Source organism: Cicer arietinum, chromosome 5 (assembly GCF_000331145.2).
Source record: "Cicer arietinum cultivar CDC Frontier isolate Library 1 chromosome 5, Cicar.CDCFrontier_v2.0, whole genome shotgun sequence".
Taxonomy (NCBI): domain Eukaryota; kingdom Viridiplantae; phylum Streptophyta; class Magnoliopsida; order Fabales; family Fabaceae; genus Cicer; species Cicer arietinum.
Window position 1 is genome coordinate 25035500 of NC_021164.2, and position 22430 is coordinate 25057929.

Genomic DNA, 22430 nt, shown 5'->3' on the forward strand with positions numbered 1-22430 from the left:
CCTTCTTTTGTTTTGCAGTTATTTTAAAATGGAAGACTATACCTATACTAATATTGTCAGCTTGACATGTTATTTTCGATGGGTTACATGTACCATTTGTTGTTGGGTAAATGGTTTGGATTTATAATAGGAGTAACTTTTCCGCTGCCTGTAAATTATAATGACTCAATTATTTATCCAAAGGCATTTCTTTATTCATTTCTCTACTTTATTTTAAATTCTTTTGAAAAAAAAAATATACCCTCGCTATGAAAAACGGGGTGTTACAGAAAACATCTCAAGAAAGTCCAAATGAGGGCTCAGAAGAAATCAAACAAGAAGATGTTGATGAAGAAATAGTTCGTCTTACAAAAAAGATACAAAGAATGGTGAGAAAAAGGGATCATATCAAAAAAGGATTTTCAAATCAAAAAGAAAACTTCCAAATAGAGGTAGACAAAAGTCAAATCACATGCTTTGGATGCAATAAACAAGGACATTATAAAACTGAATGTCCCTTGAACAAAAGAGAACCAAAGAAATTCCCTTTCAAGAAAAACTCCATGCTGGTGAACTGGGATGATTATGATGAAACAGAAACAGAGGAACCTAAAGAAGCCAGCTTATGTTTAATGGCAGATACTAAAGACAATGAGGTAATAAATTCTGAACCATGTCTTTTATGTGAACAAATTGAAAAAGATTTTGATAGCTTACTTAATGATTCAAATCTGCTTGTTCAAAAATGTAGCTCTTTAAATGATCAATTTTTAAAAGAAAAAAGGGAAAAAGAGAAAGCTCAGGTTATGATTGATGAACTAAAAAACATCATCCAGAACATGTAGGAATCTGATTTTAATAAAACTAATGAATCTGAAAATCAAGAACATTCTGCAACGAAAACGGAGAATGTTCTCCTTAAAACTGAAAATGAACTTCTTAGAAATGACTTGTCAAATTTTATTAAAGCTACTGAAACCTTTCAAAAAATCATGGGATCTTAAGTGGGAATATTTGATAAAGCTGGTCTTGGTTTTGATAAAACTCAAAAAACGAAAATATATGAAAACTTTTTTGTTTCGGAAAGAAAAGAAGATAAATGCAAACCCAAATGCTCATATTGTAAGAAACTTGGACATCTGGAATTTGCTTGCTATTTTAGAAAAAGAGATGAAAAGATTGAAAGCAAAAAGTTGATTAAAAATGAAGATCGTTCTGCTAAACCAGTGTTGAAAAATCTGCAAAAAGGAGAAAGTTCCAAAACGAAAGCTGAACCTTCTGCAGAAAATCTGGTAAAAAGGGAACGATCTGGAATTTCAGCAAAATCTATTTTAAATCCGTGTAAAACTCAGATTTTGAAACCTTATCAAAGATCAACAACAAAGTGTTCCTATTATTCCAAAAATGGTCACTTTGAATCAACTTGCTTTTTAAAAAGGAGATCAAGTTTTAAAAAATCTTCTAAAAGGAGATATACCAACCATCAAGGACCCAAACAAATATGGGTACCAAAATCATTACTAACTTGTGATGTAGGAACACCATCCAACAATCAAGAGAGAACAATGATACATGGACAAGGCATGCTCAAGACACATGAATGGAAAAGTATGATGCCTCCTCTCATTACAAAAATTTGGAGTTCCTTTAACCTTTGGAAACATTAAAACAAAGGAGATGAAGAAGAAGAATATTCTAGACAACAACAACATAATGCTTTCCAGGAAACCAAGATTAATAATCGGTCTCTATTTCATTCTTCTCATAAAAGCTGGAGAACAATAAAGGCAAAATCTAAGAGAATGATCAATTTAAGCAAAAAGGTTTATTCTGTAAGCAGTACCAGAACATTCTGCAGAAGAGAGAAACATTCTCCAAAAAAAGAAGAACATTCTGCAGAAGAGCAGAACATTTTGCAGAAGAGCAGAACATTATGCAGAAGAGCTGAACTTTCTGCAGAAAAGCAGAACACTCTGCACAAGAGCGGAACATTCTCCATAATGTTCTTGACAGTTTATATGCAACATTCAATCGAATCTAATGTTTTCTATTAAGATGATATGGTTGAAAAAACATCAACAACTTCTAAATGAGTTTGAACCATTTAGTTTTGGCACTCCTACACACATCTCACTATTGACCTTTCCTCCAAAAATATCTCATGATCAAATTATTGGAAGAATTAAATTGGAAGGATATGGTACCAAAGTTGCTGCTACTTGAGTCTTGATGAAAGTCAGCCATCAGATCAAAGAAATAGTAACAAGTATGAATGGTTGTCCTTTAGAAGAAGCACATATTCACATTGTCCTCTTCTTTGGATCTTATCAAGGTATATTCTGATCATGATTTAATTCATTCATGGAACTCAAAATTCTCCTTTTTATGTCCTTAAAATTATTTTTTTTATGTGAACAAATCTCTTTGATTGTTTTTGATAAATACAAAATTTTTTAACATAAAAATGTTTTGTAAAGAGAGAAATTATACTTGACATGATATCACATTCATTTTGCTTCCCTTGCGCTCATTATCATGTTCAAATTAAAATATTGTCTGTTGTGAAAGAAGGCAAAAGAGCAAAGAGACATCTTGCTTAGGTTTTGGAATTTTGAAATTTTAAAGGATATCAATTTCAAAATATTAAGGGGGAGCTTTTTTTAGAAAATGCTACTTTTCTTAAAACTGGAATCTACTCATTGTTTTCTATGTGTAGTATACATTTCCTTTGTATTCCCCAATCTTTTTCTGTTGACAAAGGGGGAGAATTCTTTTAGATTTTATGTTGGTTCAAAAATATGAAGCATATTCTGAGGGGGAGTTTTTAAGCTCTCTTTGATTAAAATTAGAATCATAATTAAAATCTAAATTAACATGTTTGTCATCATCAAAAAGGGGGAGATTGTTGAGACAAAATCTCAATTTAATGTTTTGATGAAAACAAACAAAAAGTTAATTAAGAATGTTAATTATGATTCTAAATGTAATGTTAATTTAACTTGTGCTTTTGAGTGAATTTAATTAAGAACAAAATCAAGCAAAGCAAAGAAAACATCAACAAGAACATTAAAACAGAGAAAGATCTCCAGCTTCAAAAAAGTTCATCACAACATGTTGATCAAAGTTTTTCTACCTCTTTAACAAAGAGTTTGCCCTGGAAATTTGTTCATATCTAATCAGTACATGGCAAGGAACAAGTAGGATTCATCCAAGCTCAAAAAGGCTATTTGATCTCAAAAATAAAAGGACTCAAAGACAGACAAAAGTCATGACAGTTTGCAAACTCCAAAAATCAAATGTCAAGAAAGTTCGATCAATCTTGACATATGACAAGACAATTGCAAAGGAAATCTAGAATGATTAAAACGAGAACTCCAGAATGATTATTGAAGCTCAAGAAAGTTCAAACTGACAAACCAAGAACATTAATCATTCTTCATTTTCTACACAATAACAGCAGCACCGCATCTCCTCTGAAATAGCCTGTAATTCCTCTCCAAACTTCTCTAGCTACACTCAAGAATCAAGACAGAGAATGTACCATCCAAGATCAATGAAGAAACGTCAAGAGTACTTTCTAAAAGAGGACATAACTGCTTTAAATGCTAAACCAATAAAGTCAAAAAGTTATTTCAAAAAAGGATTATTTTTATTCTGAAATAATGTTTCAGTCAAAAAGCAGAGCCTCTCCAACAACTCTTATGTACCTTCATTCAGTGCCTCTACAGCCTATAAATAGAAGGCCAATATCCAAAATCAAAACAAGAAATTCAAGTGCTAAGAAACCCATAAATCAATCACATACATACTTTAAATTTTGCAAAATAGAGGCAATCATACATTTTGCTTTTTGCGAAACAGCTGCTGATTCATATTCATATATTAGTTTGCGCAATTATCATTAGATCCTTTGTAAAGAATCTGTTCTCAAACAAGAGTTGAGAAATCTCAGATTCTGACAAAAAACAATTCAATTGTAAAAACTCAAACTATAAGAGTTTGTTTATAGTTTGTTTAAGATTACATCCTATCAAGGTTAGATAGGTACTGTTGTTACTTTCTGGGTGGAAAGTAATAGAGATTGAAACAGATCAAGGCTGATCTGAACTAGGTGCTATAAAACCAAGAAGGTTCTTTGTTTTAAACACTTAAGTGGAAAATCTCACGGTTGTGAGGACTGGACGTAACCCGAGTTGGGTGAACCAGGTTATATCATTGTGTGGTATCTCTTCCCTTATCTATTTACTTTCAGTTTTATTGATTATCAAGTTAATTACATAAATTGAATTACTAATTTTAACTAACCAAGAACGTTCTCCGTTTTCTGGTTAAAACCAAGAACGTTCTCCGTTTTCTGTTTTCACAACCAAGGTCAATCTTGAGTTATTTTCTTAAGTTTTTTGTAAGACCCATAATTTTAAAGTATACCTTATGTATTTTTGTGTATTTTGGATATTGGCTCGGAGGCTTTTTAGCCAAAGTTATTAATACTTTGGAGTTTATATGATCAAAAAGATATTTTGATGCCGATTAGAATTACTCGTTGATGAATAAATTAAATTAATTGCGGTGAATCTTTTACAAAGAATTTAATGTGTTATGGGTGAAATGGTAATTTTAATAAATATCTAGATATTTTGAGATATTTGTTAATTATAATTAATATATATAATGGATATATGTTTGGAGAGAAAGGAAAAAGGAAGGAGAGAGAAGAAAGAAAAGGAAATAGAAAGGAAGGAAAAAGGAAGAAAGGAAAACCAAAAGAAAACGGAAAAGCATTTTCCTCTCCCTGTCTCGCGCGCTCAAAATCCCTCCCTCCTCCATTTTCGTTTTTTCTTTGCTTACTTTAAGTCCGAGAATTGAAACCCAAGGCTAGTGGGTGAGAAAGATCAAGTTCCCAACTCCTTCCTCCTTCTCGGATTCAAAAACGGAGTTAGGGATTTCAAAACCGTCAAACATAAACCTCCCCGTTTCATCTAGATCTAAGCTTCGTTTCGCGAAGAGATAGAAGGGAAAGTTGCTCACTACCACGCTACGGTGCTAGGGAACCAACTTTGGAGGCGACGTTGCGAGCGGAGATTTTACCGGATTTACTCGCGGTACCGTGTTCGCACGTTAAAGCTAACGTTAAGGTAAGGGCTCCTTCCAAACTTCTAGTTTGCATTTATGGACTTATCTGTGATTGTGTGGAAAGGAATTTGTTAGGGTTGAAGTGTTGATTTGGGGGAAAATGAATCTAAGGCTTTATGGGTAAAATCTTAGAGTTAGGTTTTGGTTATATTGATGAATGTTTCGTGGAAAATGAATTTAAACTCATTTATGTATGATTTTGAGTAAACGAAACTTGTTGTGTTTGAGTGGTGGATTGTGTTGAATTGTGTTCGTCGTATTTGACGTGTTCTTAATTAATACTGATGAAATTTGATATGTGTATGGTTGGATTTTGTGGAGAAATGAATTGATGTGTTTTGTTGGTAAACTGTACGGACCCGTGATAGGTTGTACGTTTGCGATTTATATTTTAGTAAATCGTGTTGACCCGTGATAGGTGACACCATGGTAACTGTACTGACCCGTGATAGGTGGTACATTTACGATTTCCGCTTTTTCTTTTAGTAAATCGTGTTGACCCGTGATAGGTGACACCATGGTAACTGTACTGACCCGTGATAGGTGGTACATTTACGATTTCCGCTTTTTCTTTTAGTAAATCGTGTTGACCCGTGATAGGTGACACCATGGTAACTGTACTGACCCGTGATAGGTGGTACATTTACGATTTCCGCTTTTTCTTTTAGTAAATCGTGTTGACCCGTGATAGGTGACACCATGGTAACTGTACTGACCCGTGATAGGTGGTACATTTACGATTTCCGCTTTTTCTTTTAGTAAATCGTGTTGACCCGTGATAGGTGACACCATGGTAACTGTACTGACCCGTGATAGGTGGTACATTTACGATTTCCGCTTTTTCTTTTAGTAAATCGTGTTGACCCGTGATAGGTGACACCTCGGTAAACTGTACTGACCCGTGATAGGTGGTACGTTTATGATTCGTTCTTTTTAGTAAACCGTGCAGACCCGTGATAGGTGGCACCTCGGTAAACGATACAGGCCCGTGATAGGCAGTACGTTTATGGTTTACGCTTTTTAGTAAATCGTGCAGACCCGTGATAGGTGGCACCTCGGTAATTGGTACTTTGGCCTGCGATAGGCGGTACAATTATGATTTACGGTCCTTCGAGGAGGGTTTTGGTTTGGAATTCCGAGTCCATGCATTTTGGCATATACGCATCGCATTAGGGTGCTTGGCACACGAGTCGTGTTTGAATCAAGTTATGATTGAGTGTTATGTGATGATTTTGTGTGTAAGTGTGACTGATTGTAAACTATTTCGAAACTCAAGTTGTCGTGGTAATTGTGTTGGAATTGCTATGTGTTATGTATTGATTATCGTGTGTAAGTGTGATGGATTGTAAAACTATTTCGAAACCCAATTTGTCGTGGTGATTGTATGGGAATTGCTAAGTGTTAAGATGTGGAATTGTGTAGGAATGTGATTGATTTAGTTTATGAATTTTTGGAAGAATAAACAGGGAAATCGATTTCCCAATCGATTTGATGAGTTGCAGGGACTTCACTATTTTGACTAAATCGATTTGCCAATCGATTTTGCAATATGTCTTTCAAAACCTCTTAAGAAATCGATTTGGAAATCGATTGGCAATAAGACAGGAACTCAGCAAAACTGACCAAATCGATTTGGAAATCGATTGGCATCAACACAGGGGATCAGTTATTCATTCAATCGGTTTCCCAATCGATTGAATTAAGCCCGGAGTTCAGTTTTTACTAAAATCCTTCATCCAAATCGATTTCCCAATCGATTGGCCCAGTGGAAATTCTTATTTTGAGTTAGATGATCGATTGTTCAATTGGTTCATCAATGGATTGGCCAGTTGTTTATTGCTTGATTGATTTAAGACTTATTTTGATTTTGTTTTTATTTTGCAAGCATTATATGAGCTTTTAGCATATGGAAAACCCTTTTAAGGTGCATGCTAGGTTGAAAGGTTATCTTGTGCATTTGAAAATTTAAATGTTATGTGTTAACTGTTAATTTCGGTTGGTGATCCTTTACAACTATTGTGGAAATCTGGGCTTTGCCCTCAGATGAGAGCCAGGACGATCCTACCGGTTCGTACCCTACGGATGGGAATGTAGATGGGAATGCTTGACTGGAGCTATGTTAGGAGGATCTCACGGGGCGCGTGGAGATCACTCAGGGTGTATAGCTATAGTTTTTTTTTTTTTGAAGAATGATCAGATTAGGATGACATAGAGGGAACAAATGTTTTTTTTTTTATTACGTTATTTTGAGCTGGAAAACTGTACCTTTACTAATATTGTCAGCTTGACATGTTATTTTCGAGGGGTTACATGTACCACTTTTTGATGTGTAAATATTTTAGATTTATATTTTGAGAAACTTTTCCGCTTCTTGTAAATTATAATGACTCAATTATTTATCCAAAGGTATTTCCTTATTTATTTCTCTGTTTTATTTTAATTTCTTTTGAGAAAAAAATACACCCTCGCTTTTGAAAAACGGGGTGTTACATTTTTAACAGGAATTTTTAAAAGGTGCATTTACAATTCAAACCCCCCCCTTTCTTGTAAATTGACAATGTTACTTCAATTGGCATCAGAGCTCAGTCTCTAAAATTTGAACACCTAACAAGTGTTAGAGAAAAAGATCTAGAAGAAAAATGTCAAAAAAGATGTACATTGCTGAAGGAGTGTCATTATACCGACCACCTTACTTTGATGGCACAGACTACTATTTTTGGAAATGCAAAATGCAGTTGTTCTTAAAATATCAAGATACAGGAATGTGGCGCATCATTACAGATGGAAATTTCATACCAAGAGTCAACCAAAATGATTCAACCTCTACTATAAAGAAAGAAGCAGATTGGACAGCAGAAGAAAAATCTAAGGTACTTCTAAATTAAATTAGCAAGTAAATAAATTAAATTCAATAGTGATATGGCAATCCTCAGCTACAACGCCAAAAACTTGATAGTGTTTCATAACGTGCACTAAATCGTTGCAAGTAATAATTAAAACGGTAATACCGAATGTCGAACTCAAGGATTGCGTTTTACTATCGAATTATGTTTAATTACTAAAATTGAGCAAAAAGTTCTCAAAATTGATTGAAATAACAATTAAAATTAGTAACAGCAATAAAATTGATCCTTTCTAATAAGAAAAATGTCAGGGATGAATTTCACTTTAAATCCAACCATGGTGTCTAATTTGATCCTAGTTATTGAATTCCTTTATTGAATTATTACCGAATTCTCTTTATTATTCTTGCCCTAATGTCTTAGTGACAGAACCTTTAATTCCAAAGTAACCCCTAATTTCTTAGTAGATTTACGATTTGAATTAAGCATTACTGTCAAATATCCACCGTCAAAATTGACATTCTGCCAAATATCTTCTAAGCTTTCCAAATAATTATTTATATTAACTATATTAATACTCCTATAAGTGTGAAAATATGTGCTCTCATTAATGATAAGATAAAAAGTTGTTTTAATATGCATCGAAAAAGAAAATAGAAAAGACTAAATTACATGTTTAGTCCTTTAAGTTAGACTCAGTCTTAGTTTTATTTGTACCTAGTCAAAGTTAGTTAGTTAGGCTATTAACCATTTCCTAATTATTCTCTTAGGAAGTTAAGTTTGATAGCTCCTATATAAATTAGGGAATCTCTATTGTAAATATCAATTAGTTCTTTCATAATCATAACAATTAATATGAGGTATATTCATCATATTCTTTTTTCAATTATCACAAGATAACATGGTATCAGTGTAAATTTTTTATGCGTTTCCTCTCTTTACTTTTACCTTTACTTTTCCTCATACTTCTCTTTCACCATTGATAGCGTTTCAGCAAGTGTACTAAATCGTTGCAAGTAATAATAAAACAGTAGTACCGAGTGTCGAACTCAAGGATTGCGTTTTACTATTGAATTATATTTAGTTACTAAAATTGAACAAAAAGTTCCTAAGTTGATTGAAATAATATTTAAAATTGACAGCAGTAGTAAAATTGATCCTTTATAAATTGGGAAAAATGTCAGGGATGAGTTTCACTTCGAATCCAACCTTGGTGTCTAATTTGATCCTAGTTATTGAATTCCTTTATTGAATTATTACTGAATTCTCTTTATTATTCTTGCCCTAATGTCTTAGTGACATAACCTTTAATTCCAAAGTAACCTCTAATTCCTTAGTAGATTTAAGATTAAAATTAAGCATTACTGTATAGAAATTCTCTTATAAATTATTGCTTTGCAACTAATTTAATTGGTTTCATGACCTGCACCTATGTCTAGACTACAAATTCATGAATTTCTCATCTCAAGCATTCGTAAAGTCCACTTCCGTTTCAAAATACGAATCGTAGAACATTTTAATGTTGATCAAGTAATAAAAAGAATTAAGCACAGAGATGAGAAAAATAATTCAATAAATTCATTCATATAACTAGAAATCAAATCAGAAAATAAGAGTTTCATCTTGTTACACTCATCCCTAACAAATAGGGTTTAGTTACTCATAACAGAGATAGAAAAGACATAGATTAGAGAAGAATTACAGGTAAGATTCATGAATGATTCTTGATAAAATTGCTCCAATGGTGTTAGAAACAGACGTCTTTGAGTTTCTATGCTAGGGCACAAGTCTCCTAACTTTCCAATAGTCAAAAAGATCCCCCAAAAGTGAGAAAAGCGAGTATCAATTTGCTTTGTTACACGTCGCGTGCTTCAGGCGCGGATTGACAGTGGCTTCAGCACGAATTGCGCTTCAGGCGCGCTTCAAGCGCACAACATCTTTTGTCTGAAGTGTAGTACATGTTTCTCCTTTTTGGAGTACGAATTTGGTTTCGGGGTCTTCATGCAAGTTGTAGCTATGGATCATAGGTTTCATTTGCATTTGGTTTGACTCCAATTGGACATCTAAAACGTGCGATATGGCTGAAATACTCCACATATGTCATGTTGATTTCTCACCAAAATTCAACACTGCATTAATACAAAGTAACAACGCAAAACTCCAAAAATCTCTACTTAATCAAGGAAATAAGAACATAAACATTTTATTAAAGAACAGAAATAAAATTAACAAAATATATAATATAACTCCATAAATTAACTAATGAATAAAAGATAAATAAGACTAAAAACAATGAAGAATATGCATATGATGAAGAGTCATTACAAAGCCTCTTTAAGATTTGAATGATCCTCTTCTAAATTAAAGGTCGTATATTCGGGTGCATAATCTTTACCAACTCTTACTCTCTTACTTCTTCGAGTTTCTATTTTGCCTTATTTGTTGCTTTTAGTGCTTCTTGTAACATGAATGTGATTTGGTTCACTGCCCCCACTATTTCTCGATTTGAAAGAGAGTTTATTTTCATAGAAGTCAACATCATTTGACTCTATGATCACTTTTGCATTTAGGTCATTAAACCTATAGCTTTATTGTTTACTGCATTCATAGTGTAAAACCCTTAATTTTAAATCCTAAATTGTACAATTTTAGGGGTATTTTATGTTGAATTTCTTAGGCTTTTAGCCTAGTTTTTGGTATTTTGTGAGTTAAATGCCAAAAATATATTTTTCGAAATTGGATTAAAATTATTTTTCAAAGAATAATTTAGTTACGTTGTGAAGAATTTCATACTGGACAATTTTGTTAAAAATATCACTCGTTGCTAAAAATTTATCTATCAATTGAGTTGCAAAGAAAGTAGATATTTTTTTCAAAATAGTTGAGATGTGAGTAAGAGTTTTTAGATATTTGTTTGGTTTGGTTTTAAGTGTATATATATATATATATATATATATATATATATATATATATATCTGAAAACGTGAGAAGGAAAGAAAAGAAAGAAAAGCAGAATCGTTTCCCAGCCTCGCGAACCCATTCCTTCTTCTTCCTTCTTCCTTCCATTTCCTTTTTCTTTCTTTGGCTTCAAGAAAACCAATTTAGTGAAAGAAAAACATTTCCTTGCTACTCGACTTTATCTCTTCGTCTTCCTTCTTCTTTCCTGATTCGAAAACGAAGGAAAATGGTATTAGGGGTTTTCAATACTGTCAAACACAAACCTCCACTTTTCTTCGAATTCTGAGCTTCGTTTCGAAAAGTGATAGAAGGGAAAGTTGCTCATCTCTCCGCTACAGTGCTAGTGAGCCAACTTTAAAAGCAACGACGCGAGCAGGAATTTTACCAGAATTAATCGCGGTGCTGTAATCGCTTGTTAGAGCTACAACGGAGGTAAGGGCTCCTTCCAAACTTTTAGTTTGCATTTAGGACCTTAAATGTGAGATTGTGGAAAAGAAATTTGATGTATTTGAGGTGTGAATTTGTGGAAAATGAATTTAATTCAGTTATGTGTGAATTAGTGGAATTTGTTTTCAGTGTGCTTTGAACTGTGGTTTGTGATGATTTATGTTTGTTGTGATTGATGTGTTCATAATTAATATTATGAATTTTTTAGAGGTGTTTTATGTGTGGATTTGTGAAAAATGAATTTAAGGTGATTTAAGTGTGGTTGAGGAAATTGTTTTGAAGTGATTGAGGGGTGGTTTGTGGAAATTAATTTGGTGTAAAATTATATTTGAAACTGTGGAAATTAATGGGTGAATTATGGTTAAAATATGTGGAGTTGTAATATGGGTGATTTCCGGATTAAATTTGGTGGGAATTGAGAAAATTGAAAGTGATGGATGAATTGTTGAATTAAATTTGATGTGGTTAATGAGTGAATTTGTGGAGATTAATTTGGATGTGATTATGTGCTCATAATTGATATTATGAATGATCGTGATGTGATTATGTGTGATTTTGTGGTGATTAAGTTTTGATGTGATTATGTGTTCAAAACTGCTATATATATATATGTTTAAGGTGCGTTGAGATGCGATTAAGTGGTGACCGCGATGGGCCCCGATGTTTAAGTGGTGACCGTGATGGGCTACAATGTTAAGTGGTGACCGCGATGGGCCACGAGATGGTTCCATGAGTGGAGTGGTTCATCTTATCCTTACGAGGATTTAACTATGGTGTTTGTCTGTGACAGACTACACCGTAGAAAATTGTGTTTGTCCGTGAGAGACTGCACTGGTGTTTTTCCGTGAGAGACTACACCATAGTAAATTGTTTTTGTTCGTGAGAGACTGAACTGGTGTTTGTTCGTGAGAGACTACACCCTAGTAAATAGTGTTAGTCAGTGAGAGACTGCACTAGTGTTTGTCCGTGAGAGACTACATCCTAGTGAATCGTGTTTGTCCGTGAGAAACTGAACTAGTGTTTGTGTGTGAGAGACTACACCCTAGAAAATTGTGTTTGTTCGTGAGAGACTACACTCATGTTTGTTCGTGAAGAACTGTACGTTTAAGATTTACGCCTCTCGCGGAGGATTTTTGTTTGGAATTAAGGTGTAAGACCTGTGATAGGCTACACTTCAGTAAATCGTGTTGACCCGTGATAGGTGGCACCTCGGTAATTTTGTACTTTGGTCCGTGATATGCGGTACAATTATGATTTACTCCCCTTCGATGAGGGTTTGGTTTGGAATTCTGGGTCCATGCATTTTGGCATATACGCATTGCATTAGGGTGTTTGGCATGCGAGTCATGCTTGATTTAATGTTATGATTGCGTGTGTAAACTCAAGTTGTTGTTGTGATTATGACATAATTGCTAGGTGTGATTGTTTGGATTTGTGTGCAAGTGTTGATTGATTGCAAAACCTCACGAGTTATTTTTGATTCAAAGTTATGATTGCGTGTGTAAACTCAAATTGTTGTTGTGATTGTGCTATAATTGCTAAGTGTGATTGTTTGAATTTGTGTTTAAGTGTGGATTGATTGTGAAACCTTTTCGAAACGTTTCAAAACTGAATTCTGCATGTTTCTGATCTGGTAGTCTAATACACTGAGTTGTAGTCGAATACAACCGTCCTGATTTGGCTACTGACTTTTGTGTAGTCGAGTACACAAGGCTGTAGTCGAATACAACTATGTTATTTTTGCTGCTGACTTCTGTGTAGTCGAATACAACTATGTTGTTTTTGCTACTGACTTCTTAAACAGCCTTGTATTAGAATACAGAGATGCTGTATTCGAATACGACAATGCAGTTTTGTTTAAAACTTCATTTTCAACTCTGTTTATGCATGTTTGGCATATGCAAACCCTTTCAAGGTGCATGCTAAGTTGAAAGATTATTTTATGCATTGAAATCTAAATGTTATATGTTAATTGTTAATTTCGGTTGGCGACTCTTTACAATTATTGTGGAAATCTGGGCTTTGCCCTCATATGAGAATCAAGATCTTCCCACAGGTTAGTACCCTATAGATGGGAAGGTAGGTTGGACACACTTGCTGGAGCTGTGTCAGGAGGATCTTGTAGGGCGCGTGGAGATCACTCGGGTCGTATAGTTTTTTGAAGCATGATCAGATTAGATGGTTGTATAGGGGATAGATGTCTTTCTTTCATCGATGTATTTATTTCAATTTGGAAGACTCAACCTATACCTCATATTGTCAGGTAGACTTTTATTTTAATGGGTCCATGTACCACTTTTTGATGTGACGTGGGGGAGTTAAAATTCTTTGGGTAGTGCTTTTGTACAGGTGTTTGCTGAGAATACCCCAAGGGTATGAGCTATGTCTGATAGACATCATATCCCCGGTGTATTTTGTTGTTTAAATACTTTGGATATTTATTTCAAAAACTATTTCCGCTGCTTGTAAATACTGTTGACTTTTTTCGTTGTGTTACGACTTAAATATTTATCCAAAATTATTTCCTTCTTTATTTATTGTTTTATGAATTTGTTTTAAAAAAAAAATACACTCGCGCTGTTAAAAATCAGGGTGTTACAATTGTGGTATCAGAGCTTTGGTTTGGATTTCTTTGGGGTTGTAGAGCTTTCAATTATAGATTGTAGGTCCACGTGTAGGTTGGGAGTAGTTATCTGATCGTGCATCGGGTTAAGTTGTTTGAGTTGTCGGGTTAGGTATAGTTATTATGTATTGATGTAGTCGGAAGTTAGTTTTGGAATTATTTGAAATGGTGTTAAGACTCTCCTTGATGATGGTCTTATAGGAAAACCATGCTGCCAAAAAGGAATGATGTTCCAAGAGCCAACGTTAATAGGGATGATCAAATGGCGGAAGCTATGAATAACATGGTTGCTTCTGTTGCTGTACAGACTGCTGTCAAGACTCTACGAAATCTAGAAAAGAGATTCGTGCTGCTGAGTCAAGAGGATTGGAAGATTTTCGCCGTTACAATCCTCCCGAGTTTAAGGGTGATGAGAATTTAGAGAAAGCGGATCAGTGGATCCAAGAAGTGGAAAAGATCTTTGAGATGATTAACTATCAGGTTGGAGTGAAGGTCAACTATGCCACTTATATGCTATTAGGGGATGTTGAGTACTAGTGGAGGAGTGCAACGTTGTTGATGGGACCAGCTGACGAGGAGGTGAACTGGGAATCATTCAAGAGAAATTTTTTAGACAAATACTTCCCGATGAGTACCAGGACTAAACTGGGTGATGATTTTCTAAAACTTCATCAGGGGAACATGATTGTGGGTGAATATGCCGCTAAGTTGGAATCGTTGTCAAAGCATTTCAGGTTTTTCTGTGTAGAGGTTGATGAACAATTTATGTGTCATCGTTCCAAGATGGACTGAGGTATGAGATTCAAGACTTTGTCTTGCCATTGGGAATTCAATGTTTCCAAGTTCTTGTGGAAAAATGTAGGGAGGTTGAGGATATGAAGAAAAAAAGGGCCAATCGAGGAGGAAATTTTAATTCGGGAGGGCCTATTCGGGTGAACCAACAGGACAACAAAGGAAAACAAGTTGCTAAGTCCTATGACCGACCACAGAACTGCAACAGGGAACATAATCACCCGGGGAACCAAGACTTTGGGAGACAAGAGGAACAAGTGATTCGATGTTTCCGATGTGGAGAAGAGGGACATTATGCTAATGTTTGTACCTTTAACAGTCCTACTTGCTACAATTGCCAAAAACCAGGGCACTTTGCAAAGAGTTGCAAGGCTCAAAAGGTGGAACCAATAGTGAATGTAACTAGGACTACTTTTCCTACTGTTAGAGGACGTGTTTATTACGTGGGTGCTAAAGCTGGAAATCCATCTAGCAATCTGATTCAACGTGACTGTGAGATTACATGTAACCCTTTAACTGCACTTTCTGATTCGGGGGCAACCCATTGGAAGTTTTTGTGTCGTCACTACCTTTTGATTTGGTTGTTTCTACGCCTGCTAAGACTTTGACTGAAAATATTGCATGTTTACATTGCCAAGTAACTGTCCAGAATAGAGATTTCTTGATTAATTTGATTTGTTTACCTCTACAATCACTCGAGATCATTTTTGGTATGGATTGGATGTCGTATCATTAGGTAATGATTGGTTGTACTCAATGTGTCGGTGTCATACTTAGTGTTTCGGTTTGGTACCAAATGGATGTTTCGTACAAGGTGGACGTATATGAGGCTATGTGACATAGTTTTGGGCGATTGAAATTCGTCAATAAGAGCAAATTTATAGGAAAATACGGGAAACTCAGTGGACCTTGAGAAGTTTTTTGGACCGCTTGTGCATTAGAATAACCTTAAGTGCAAGTCGAAAAGAGCGTTATTACAGTTCGGTTAAGATAGTCTAAGCCACCATCATGGTTGTTGACTATTTATTGAAAAATTGAGGAACTAATCAGCCTTAATCTTTTGTTGATTGTAGACAAAATCATGTTGAAAGTAACGGACGAGTCATACCGACTATGGTAGTGTGTAGAGTTATTAAGTATCTATGAGAAAGGATAGACAACACTTTCTTCACGAAAGTATGACGAAGCAAGATCTATCATGTATGTTGAGTTGAGTGCAAACCGGGTGCGGTTATTACTCTTACTTAAGTTTCGAGGACGAAACTTATTTTTGGAGGGTAGTAATGTAAGACCCTTAATTTTAAATCCTAAATTGTACAATTTTAGGGGTATTTTATGTTGAATTTCTTAGGCTTTTAGCCCAGTTTTTGGTATTTTTTGAGTTAAATGCCAAAAATATATTTTTGGAAATTGGATTAAAATTATTTGTCGAAGAATAATTTAGTTACGTTGTGAAGAATTTAATACCAGACAATTTTGTTAAAAATATCACTCGTTGCTGAAAATTTATCTGTCAATTGAGTTGCGACGAGAGTAGATATTTTTACCAAAATATTTTGAGATGTGAGTAAAGCGATGCCAGTAAGAGTTTTTAGATATTTTTTTGTTTGATTATATATATATATATATGAAAACGTGAGAAGGAAAGAAAAGAAAGAAAAGTTGAATCGTTTCCCGGCCTCGCGAACCCATTCCTTCTTCTTCCTTCTTCCTTCCATTTCCAATTTCTTTCTTTGGCTTCAAGAAAACCAATTTAGTGAAAGAAAACCATTTCTCTGCTACTCGACTTCATCTCTTCGTCTTCTTTCTTCTTCCCTGATTCGAAAATGAAGGAAAACGGTATTAGAGGTTTTCAAAACCGTCAATCACAAACCTCCACTTTTCTTCGACTTCTGAGATTCGTTTCGAGAAGTGATAGAAGGGAAAGTTGCTCATCTCTCCGCTAGGGTGCTAGTGAGCCAACTTTGGAAGCGGCGACGCGAGCGGGAATTTTACCGGAATTAATCGCGGTGCCGTAATCGCTTGTTAGAGCTACAACAGAGGTAAGGGCTCCTTCCAAACTTTTAGTTTGCATTTAGGACCTTACATGTGAGATCGTGGAAAAGAAATTTGATGTATTTGAGGTGTGAATTTGTGGAAAATGAATTTAATTCGGCTATGTGTGAATTAGTGGAATTTGTTTTCGGTGTGGTTTGTGATGATTTATGTTTGTTGTGATTGATGTGTTCATAATTAATATTATGAATTTTTTAGAGGTGTTTTATATGTGGATTTGTGAAAAATGAATTTAAGGTGATTTAAGTGTGGTTGAGGAAATTGTTTTGAAGTGATTGAGGGGTGATTTGTGGAAATTAATTTGGTGTAAAATTATGTTTGAAATTGTGGAAATTAATGGGTGAATTATGGTTAAAATATGTGGAGTTGTAATATGGGTGATTTGTGGATTAAATTTGGTGGAGATTGAGAAAATTGAAAGTGATGGGTGAATTGTTGAATTACATTTGATGTGGTTAATGAGTGAATTTGTGGAGATTAATTTGGATGTGATTATGTGCTCATAATTGATATTATGAATGATTGTGGTGTGATTATGTGTGATGTTTTGGTGATTAAGTTTTGATGTGATTATGTGTTCAAAACTGCTATATGTATTTTTAAGGTGCGTTGAGATGTGCTTAAGTGGTGACCGCGATGTTTAAGTGGTGACCGAGATGGGCTACGATGTTAAGTGGTGACTGCAATGGGCCACGGGATGGTTCCACGAGTGGAGTGGTTCATCTTATCCTTACGAGGATTTAACTATGGTGTTTGTCCGTGAGAGACTACACCCTAGAAAATTGTGTTTGTCCATGAGAGACTGTACTGGTGTTTGTCCGTGAGAGACTACACCCTAGTGAGTCGTGTTTGTCCGTGAGAGACTGCACTGATGTTTGTCCATGAGAGACTACACCCTAGTAAATTGTGTTTGTCCGTGAGAGACTGCACTGGTGTTTGTCCGTGAGAGACTACACCGTAGTGAATCGTTTGTGTCCATGAGAGACTGCACTAGTGTTTGTCCGTGAGTGACTACACCCTAGTAAATTGTGTTTGTTCGTGAGAGACTACACTGGTGTTTGTCCGTGAGAGACTACACCCTAGTGAATCGTGTTTGTTCATGAGAGACTGCACTGGTGTTTGTCCGTGAGAGACTACACCCTAGAAAATCGGGTTTGTCCGTGAGAGACTGCACTCGTGTTTGTTCGTGAGGAACTGTACGTTTAGGATTTACGCTTCTCACGGAGGGTTTTTGTTTGGAATTAAGGTGTAAGACCTGTGATAGGCTACACTTTAGTAAATCGTGCTGACCCGTGATAAGTGACACCTCGGTAATTTAGTACTTTGGTCTGTGATAGGCGGTACAATTATAATTTACGCCCCTTCGATGAGGGTTTGGTTTGGAATTCCAAGTCCATGCATTTTGGCATATACGCATTGCATTAGGGTGATTAGCACGCGAGTCATGCTTGATTTAATGTTATGACTGCGTGTGTAAACTCAAGTTGTTGTTGTGATTATGACATAATTGCTAGGTGTGATTGTTTGGATTTGTGTGCAAGTGTTGATTGATTGCGAAACCTCGCGAGTCATGTTTGATTCAAGGTTATGATTGTGTGTGTAAACTCAAATTGTTGTTGTGATTGTGCCATAATTGCTAAGTGTGATTGTTTGATTTGTGTGTATGTGTGGATTGATTGCGAAACCTTTTCGAAACCTTTCAAAACTGAATTCTGCATGTTTCTGATGTGGTAGTCGAATACACTGAGTTGTAGTCGAATACAACCATCCTGATTTGGCTACTGACTTCTGTGTAGTCGAATACACAAGGTTGTAGTCGAATACAACTATGTTGTTTTTGATATTGACTTATGTGTAGTCGAATACACAAGGCTGTAGTCGAATATAGCTATGCTGAGAAACAACCTTATATTTGAATACAGAGATGCTGTATTCTAATACGACAGTGCAATTTTGTTTAAAACTTTATTTTTCAACTCTGTTTATGCATGTTTGGCATATGCAAACTCTTTCAAGGTGCAGGCTAAGTTGAAAGGTTATTTTATGCATTGAAATTTAAATGCTATATGTTAATTGTTAATTTCGGTTGGTGACCCTTTACAATTATTGTGGAAATATGGCCTTTGCCCTCATATGAGAATCAGGATCTTCCTACTTGTTAGTACCCTGTAGATGGAAAGGTAGGTTGGACACACCTGACTGGAGCTGTGTCAGAAGGATCTTGCGGAGCGCGTGGAGATCACTCGAGTTGTATAGTTTTTTGAAGCATGATCAGATTAGATGGTCGTATAGGGGATAAATATCTTTCTTTCATGGATGTATTTATTTCAATTTGGAATACTGTACATATACGTCATATTGTCAGCTAGACTTTTATTTTAATGGGTCCATGTACCACTTTTTGATGTGACGCGAGGGAGATAAATTCTTGGGGCAGTGCTTTTGTACAGGTGTCTGTTGAGAATACCCCAGGGGTATGAGCTATGTCTGATAGGCCTCATAGCCCCGATGTATTTTGTTGTTTAAATACTTTGGATATTTGTTTCAAAAACTATTTCCGCTGGTTGTAAATATTGTTGACTTTTGTCGTTGTGTTACGACTTAAATATTTATCCAAAAGTATTTCCTTCTTTATGTCTTGTTTTATGAATTTGTTTAAAAAAAAAAACACTCGCGCTGTTAAAAATCGGAGTGTTACACATAGACTCTACTAGCGAGTTTAATTCGCTTGGGATCGAGGATCCTTACATAAGCCAAACAACCCCGTGTTCAAAGATAAGACAAGTTTGGTTGTCTTTTCTTCATTATCTCATAAGGAGATGTTTTATTTTTAGATTTAGGAACTCTATTCAAAACATAGCAAACAGTCAAAACATAAATCAAAGTGTATTAAATCTAAAGGTTCAGATTTTATAACTATTGATTTATGTGAACTCTTAATTATTTTAGCTTGACTGTAAAAATCACATTTTTCAAAATCCCTTAAAGATAACTTTGGAATTAAGCATAAGTTACTTAAGTTTGAAGTCACACGTTTGTTCATATAACAGAGTCTAGCATGCTAAATATTAAAATCACACAACATGTAAGTAGAAGGAAACATTTTTATTGATTTCAACATTCAATTTAAACATGTCATCAGTGGCGTACCCTTTTTCCAACAAAATACCATTTTTAGAAATGATGTACAAATATGCCCCTATAGATTGAGTAAACTCTGCCTTATTAAGAAGAAAACCAAAAACCAGATTATTCCTTATTTCTAGAGTGTGCATCACATCCTTTAGAATTAAGGTCTTTCTAGATGTGAATATTAATTCCACATCTCCAATACCAATAACATTAGTGGTGTGGAAATCTCCCAACAACACTTTCTTATCTTCAACAGTAGTGTATGTTTTAAACATAGCACAATCATAACAGACATGGCATGAGGCGCCAATGTCTATCCACCATCCATCTGATCCACCAACAAGGTTGATCTCAGTTATCATAGCAATGAGTTGCTCTTCTGTAAAGTTAGCCTGCTGAGCAGAGTTTGGCTTGTTCCTATACTTGCGTGCCATATGACCCTCTTTCCCACAATTAAAGCAGGGAAAAAGTGGGAGATGGCCATTTCTAGGAGGTGGTTGCTGCATTATAATTGGGACCTTAGGAGGGTTCCCATTATTGTTGTTGTTCTTTAAGGTGTGATTCTGATTCTTAAGTTGTTTGTCGTTTGACTTCAGAACTGCTCTGATGAATTTTTTCTTTTTATTATTTGCAACAAGAAGAACTTCATCTTTCTGGTCTTGCTTACGGGATTCCTCCTCAATTATGAGGCGGGTTATCAGACTTTCCAAAGGGAATTCTTTTGTTTTATGCCTGAGATAATTTTTAAAATCTTTCCAAGCAGGGGGCAATTTGTCAATAATAACAACAATTTGAAACTGATCATTTAGGGACATATCTTTAGAGATGATCTCGAGAGCAATTTTCTAGATTTCATGAGATTGAGCTTACACTGATCTGTCATTTGATACTTAAGGTAGCAGCTAACAACATACTTTTTGGCTCAAGCTTTCCCAATATCATATTTCTTCTTTAGAGCATCTCATACCTGTATAGCAGTATTGCTGTTGGAACTGTAATAATCATACAAATCATCAGCAAGTTCATTCAGAATATAATTCTTACATAAATCATTATGTTCCCATTGGGTTACTTCATCAGCTTTCTTATCCTTTTTTGTGTTGTTTAGCTGTTTTTGGAACAACAGGAATGTTATCTTTTAGAACTTTGGTAACCTTTTTCATGGTTAAGAAAAATAACATCTTTTGTTGCCATCGTTTGAAGTGACATCCTTCAAACCAAAATGGTTTGTTAAAATCAGAAGCAGAAAAACCTATCCCAGTAATTTCGTCAGCATACATGACATAAGGAAACATTTTAAAATTGTTGTTTTTGAGTTTTGAAAAACTTTTTAAAACCAATTCATGCCACCGAAAATATTACTGAGTAGAGTCACGAACTAGGTTGCTCTCTTTAAGATATTTCGCGGAACTGCCCAAATTATGAAAGGCAGATACACTGCACCGTAGAAAATCGTTCTAGAATTACACCCTCAATATGGCAGTCAGATGACTGCCACTCGTAATATGGTACTACTACCACACGAAAGAAAGAGAAGAAGTGAAAAAGAGAGGGGGAAAAGTAGAGAAAAGCCTCAGTTTCAGATAGCTTTTGGTTTAATTTTCCAACAAAGAAGAATCCTCTATTTATAGAGGAAATCTGCAACTAGATCAGAGTAAACAATGTGATCCATTAGGTCATATCCACATAAACGTATGCTCCTAATTTCACTAGGTTTTTGATTGGGCAATAAACAGATGTGTGAGTTCAAAGATATTAGGGTTTGACCGGACACACAAATGCACGAATTCAAGAAGGAAGAATTAATCATATGTTGAATGTTGATTCGGTAGAGAGCAATTATGTAATTGACGTACATATCAATGAGAGATTAAAATAGTATTTCTTGCCCACCATGCCTTGATTAAGTTATTGCTTTTTTTTTTCTTTGAAAGAGATTAAAATAGTATTTCTTGCCCACCATGCCTTGATTAAGTTATTCCTTGTTCGGAGTACTTTTTTGACTAAAAGAAATACCTTTTTGGCAACACATTCAAAATTTGTTTTGTCAGATTATTCGAAATTCATACACATAGTTATGAATGGTTTGAATTCAAAATTAAAATATATATAATATTTAATTTAGCAATATTAATATTTGTTTGTTAAATAAAAATTTAAAAGTATATATTCAGAAATTTAACATGAGTCTTATCTTTTAATTAAAAAATTCATGCAACAATAGATTCAAAAGAAAACATATAAAATTAATATTTTCGTAGTATATAGTTTCATATTTAAAGTCCATGCACGCTGAACTTAAAATACATATAAGAACCTTTAATATGTGGAGTGACACAATAGACACATTGATCAAACTAGATTCCATTTGTACGGTAAATTAAAGACGCTGTTAAGAATATTCAATCCGTTCTCTTATTGAAACACATCTTGAATAAGTTTTAATGATATATATATATATATATATA

At 34.8% G+C, this 22430-nt stretch overlaps 1 protein-coding gene across 1 annotated transcript in view; it reads left to right on the top strand.

Annotated features, from left to right (window-relative positions):
- LOC140920398 (uncharacterized) overlaps nucleotides 1-14775 on the top strand; it is an 18626-nt gene extending 3851 nt beyond the window's left edge. The window contains exons 3-4 of the mRNA XM_073368669.1: nucleotides 14185-14284; nucleotides 14659-14775. Coding sequence (XP_073224770.1) covers nucleotides 14185-14284; nucleotides 14659-14775 — 217 coding nt within the window. The remainder of the gene's footprint in view (nucleotides 1-14184; nucleotides 14285-14658) is intronic.
- Nucleotides 14776-22430: the final 7655 nt, after the last annotated feature.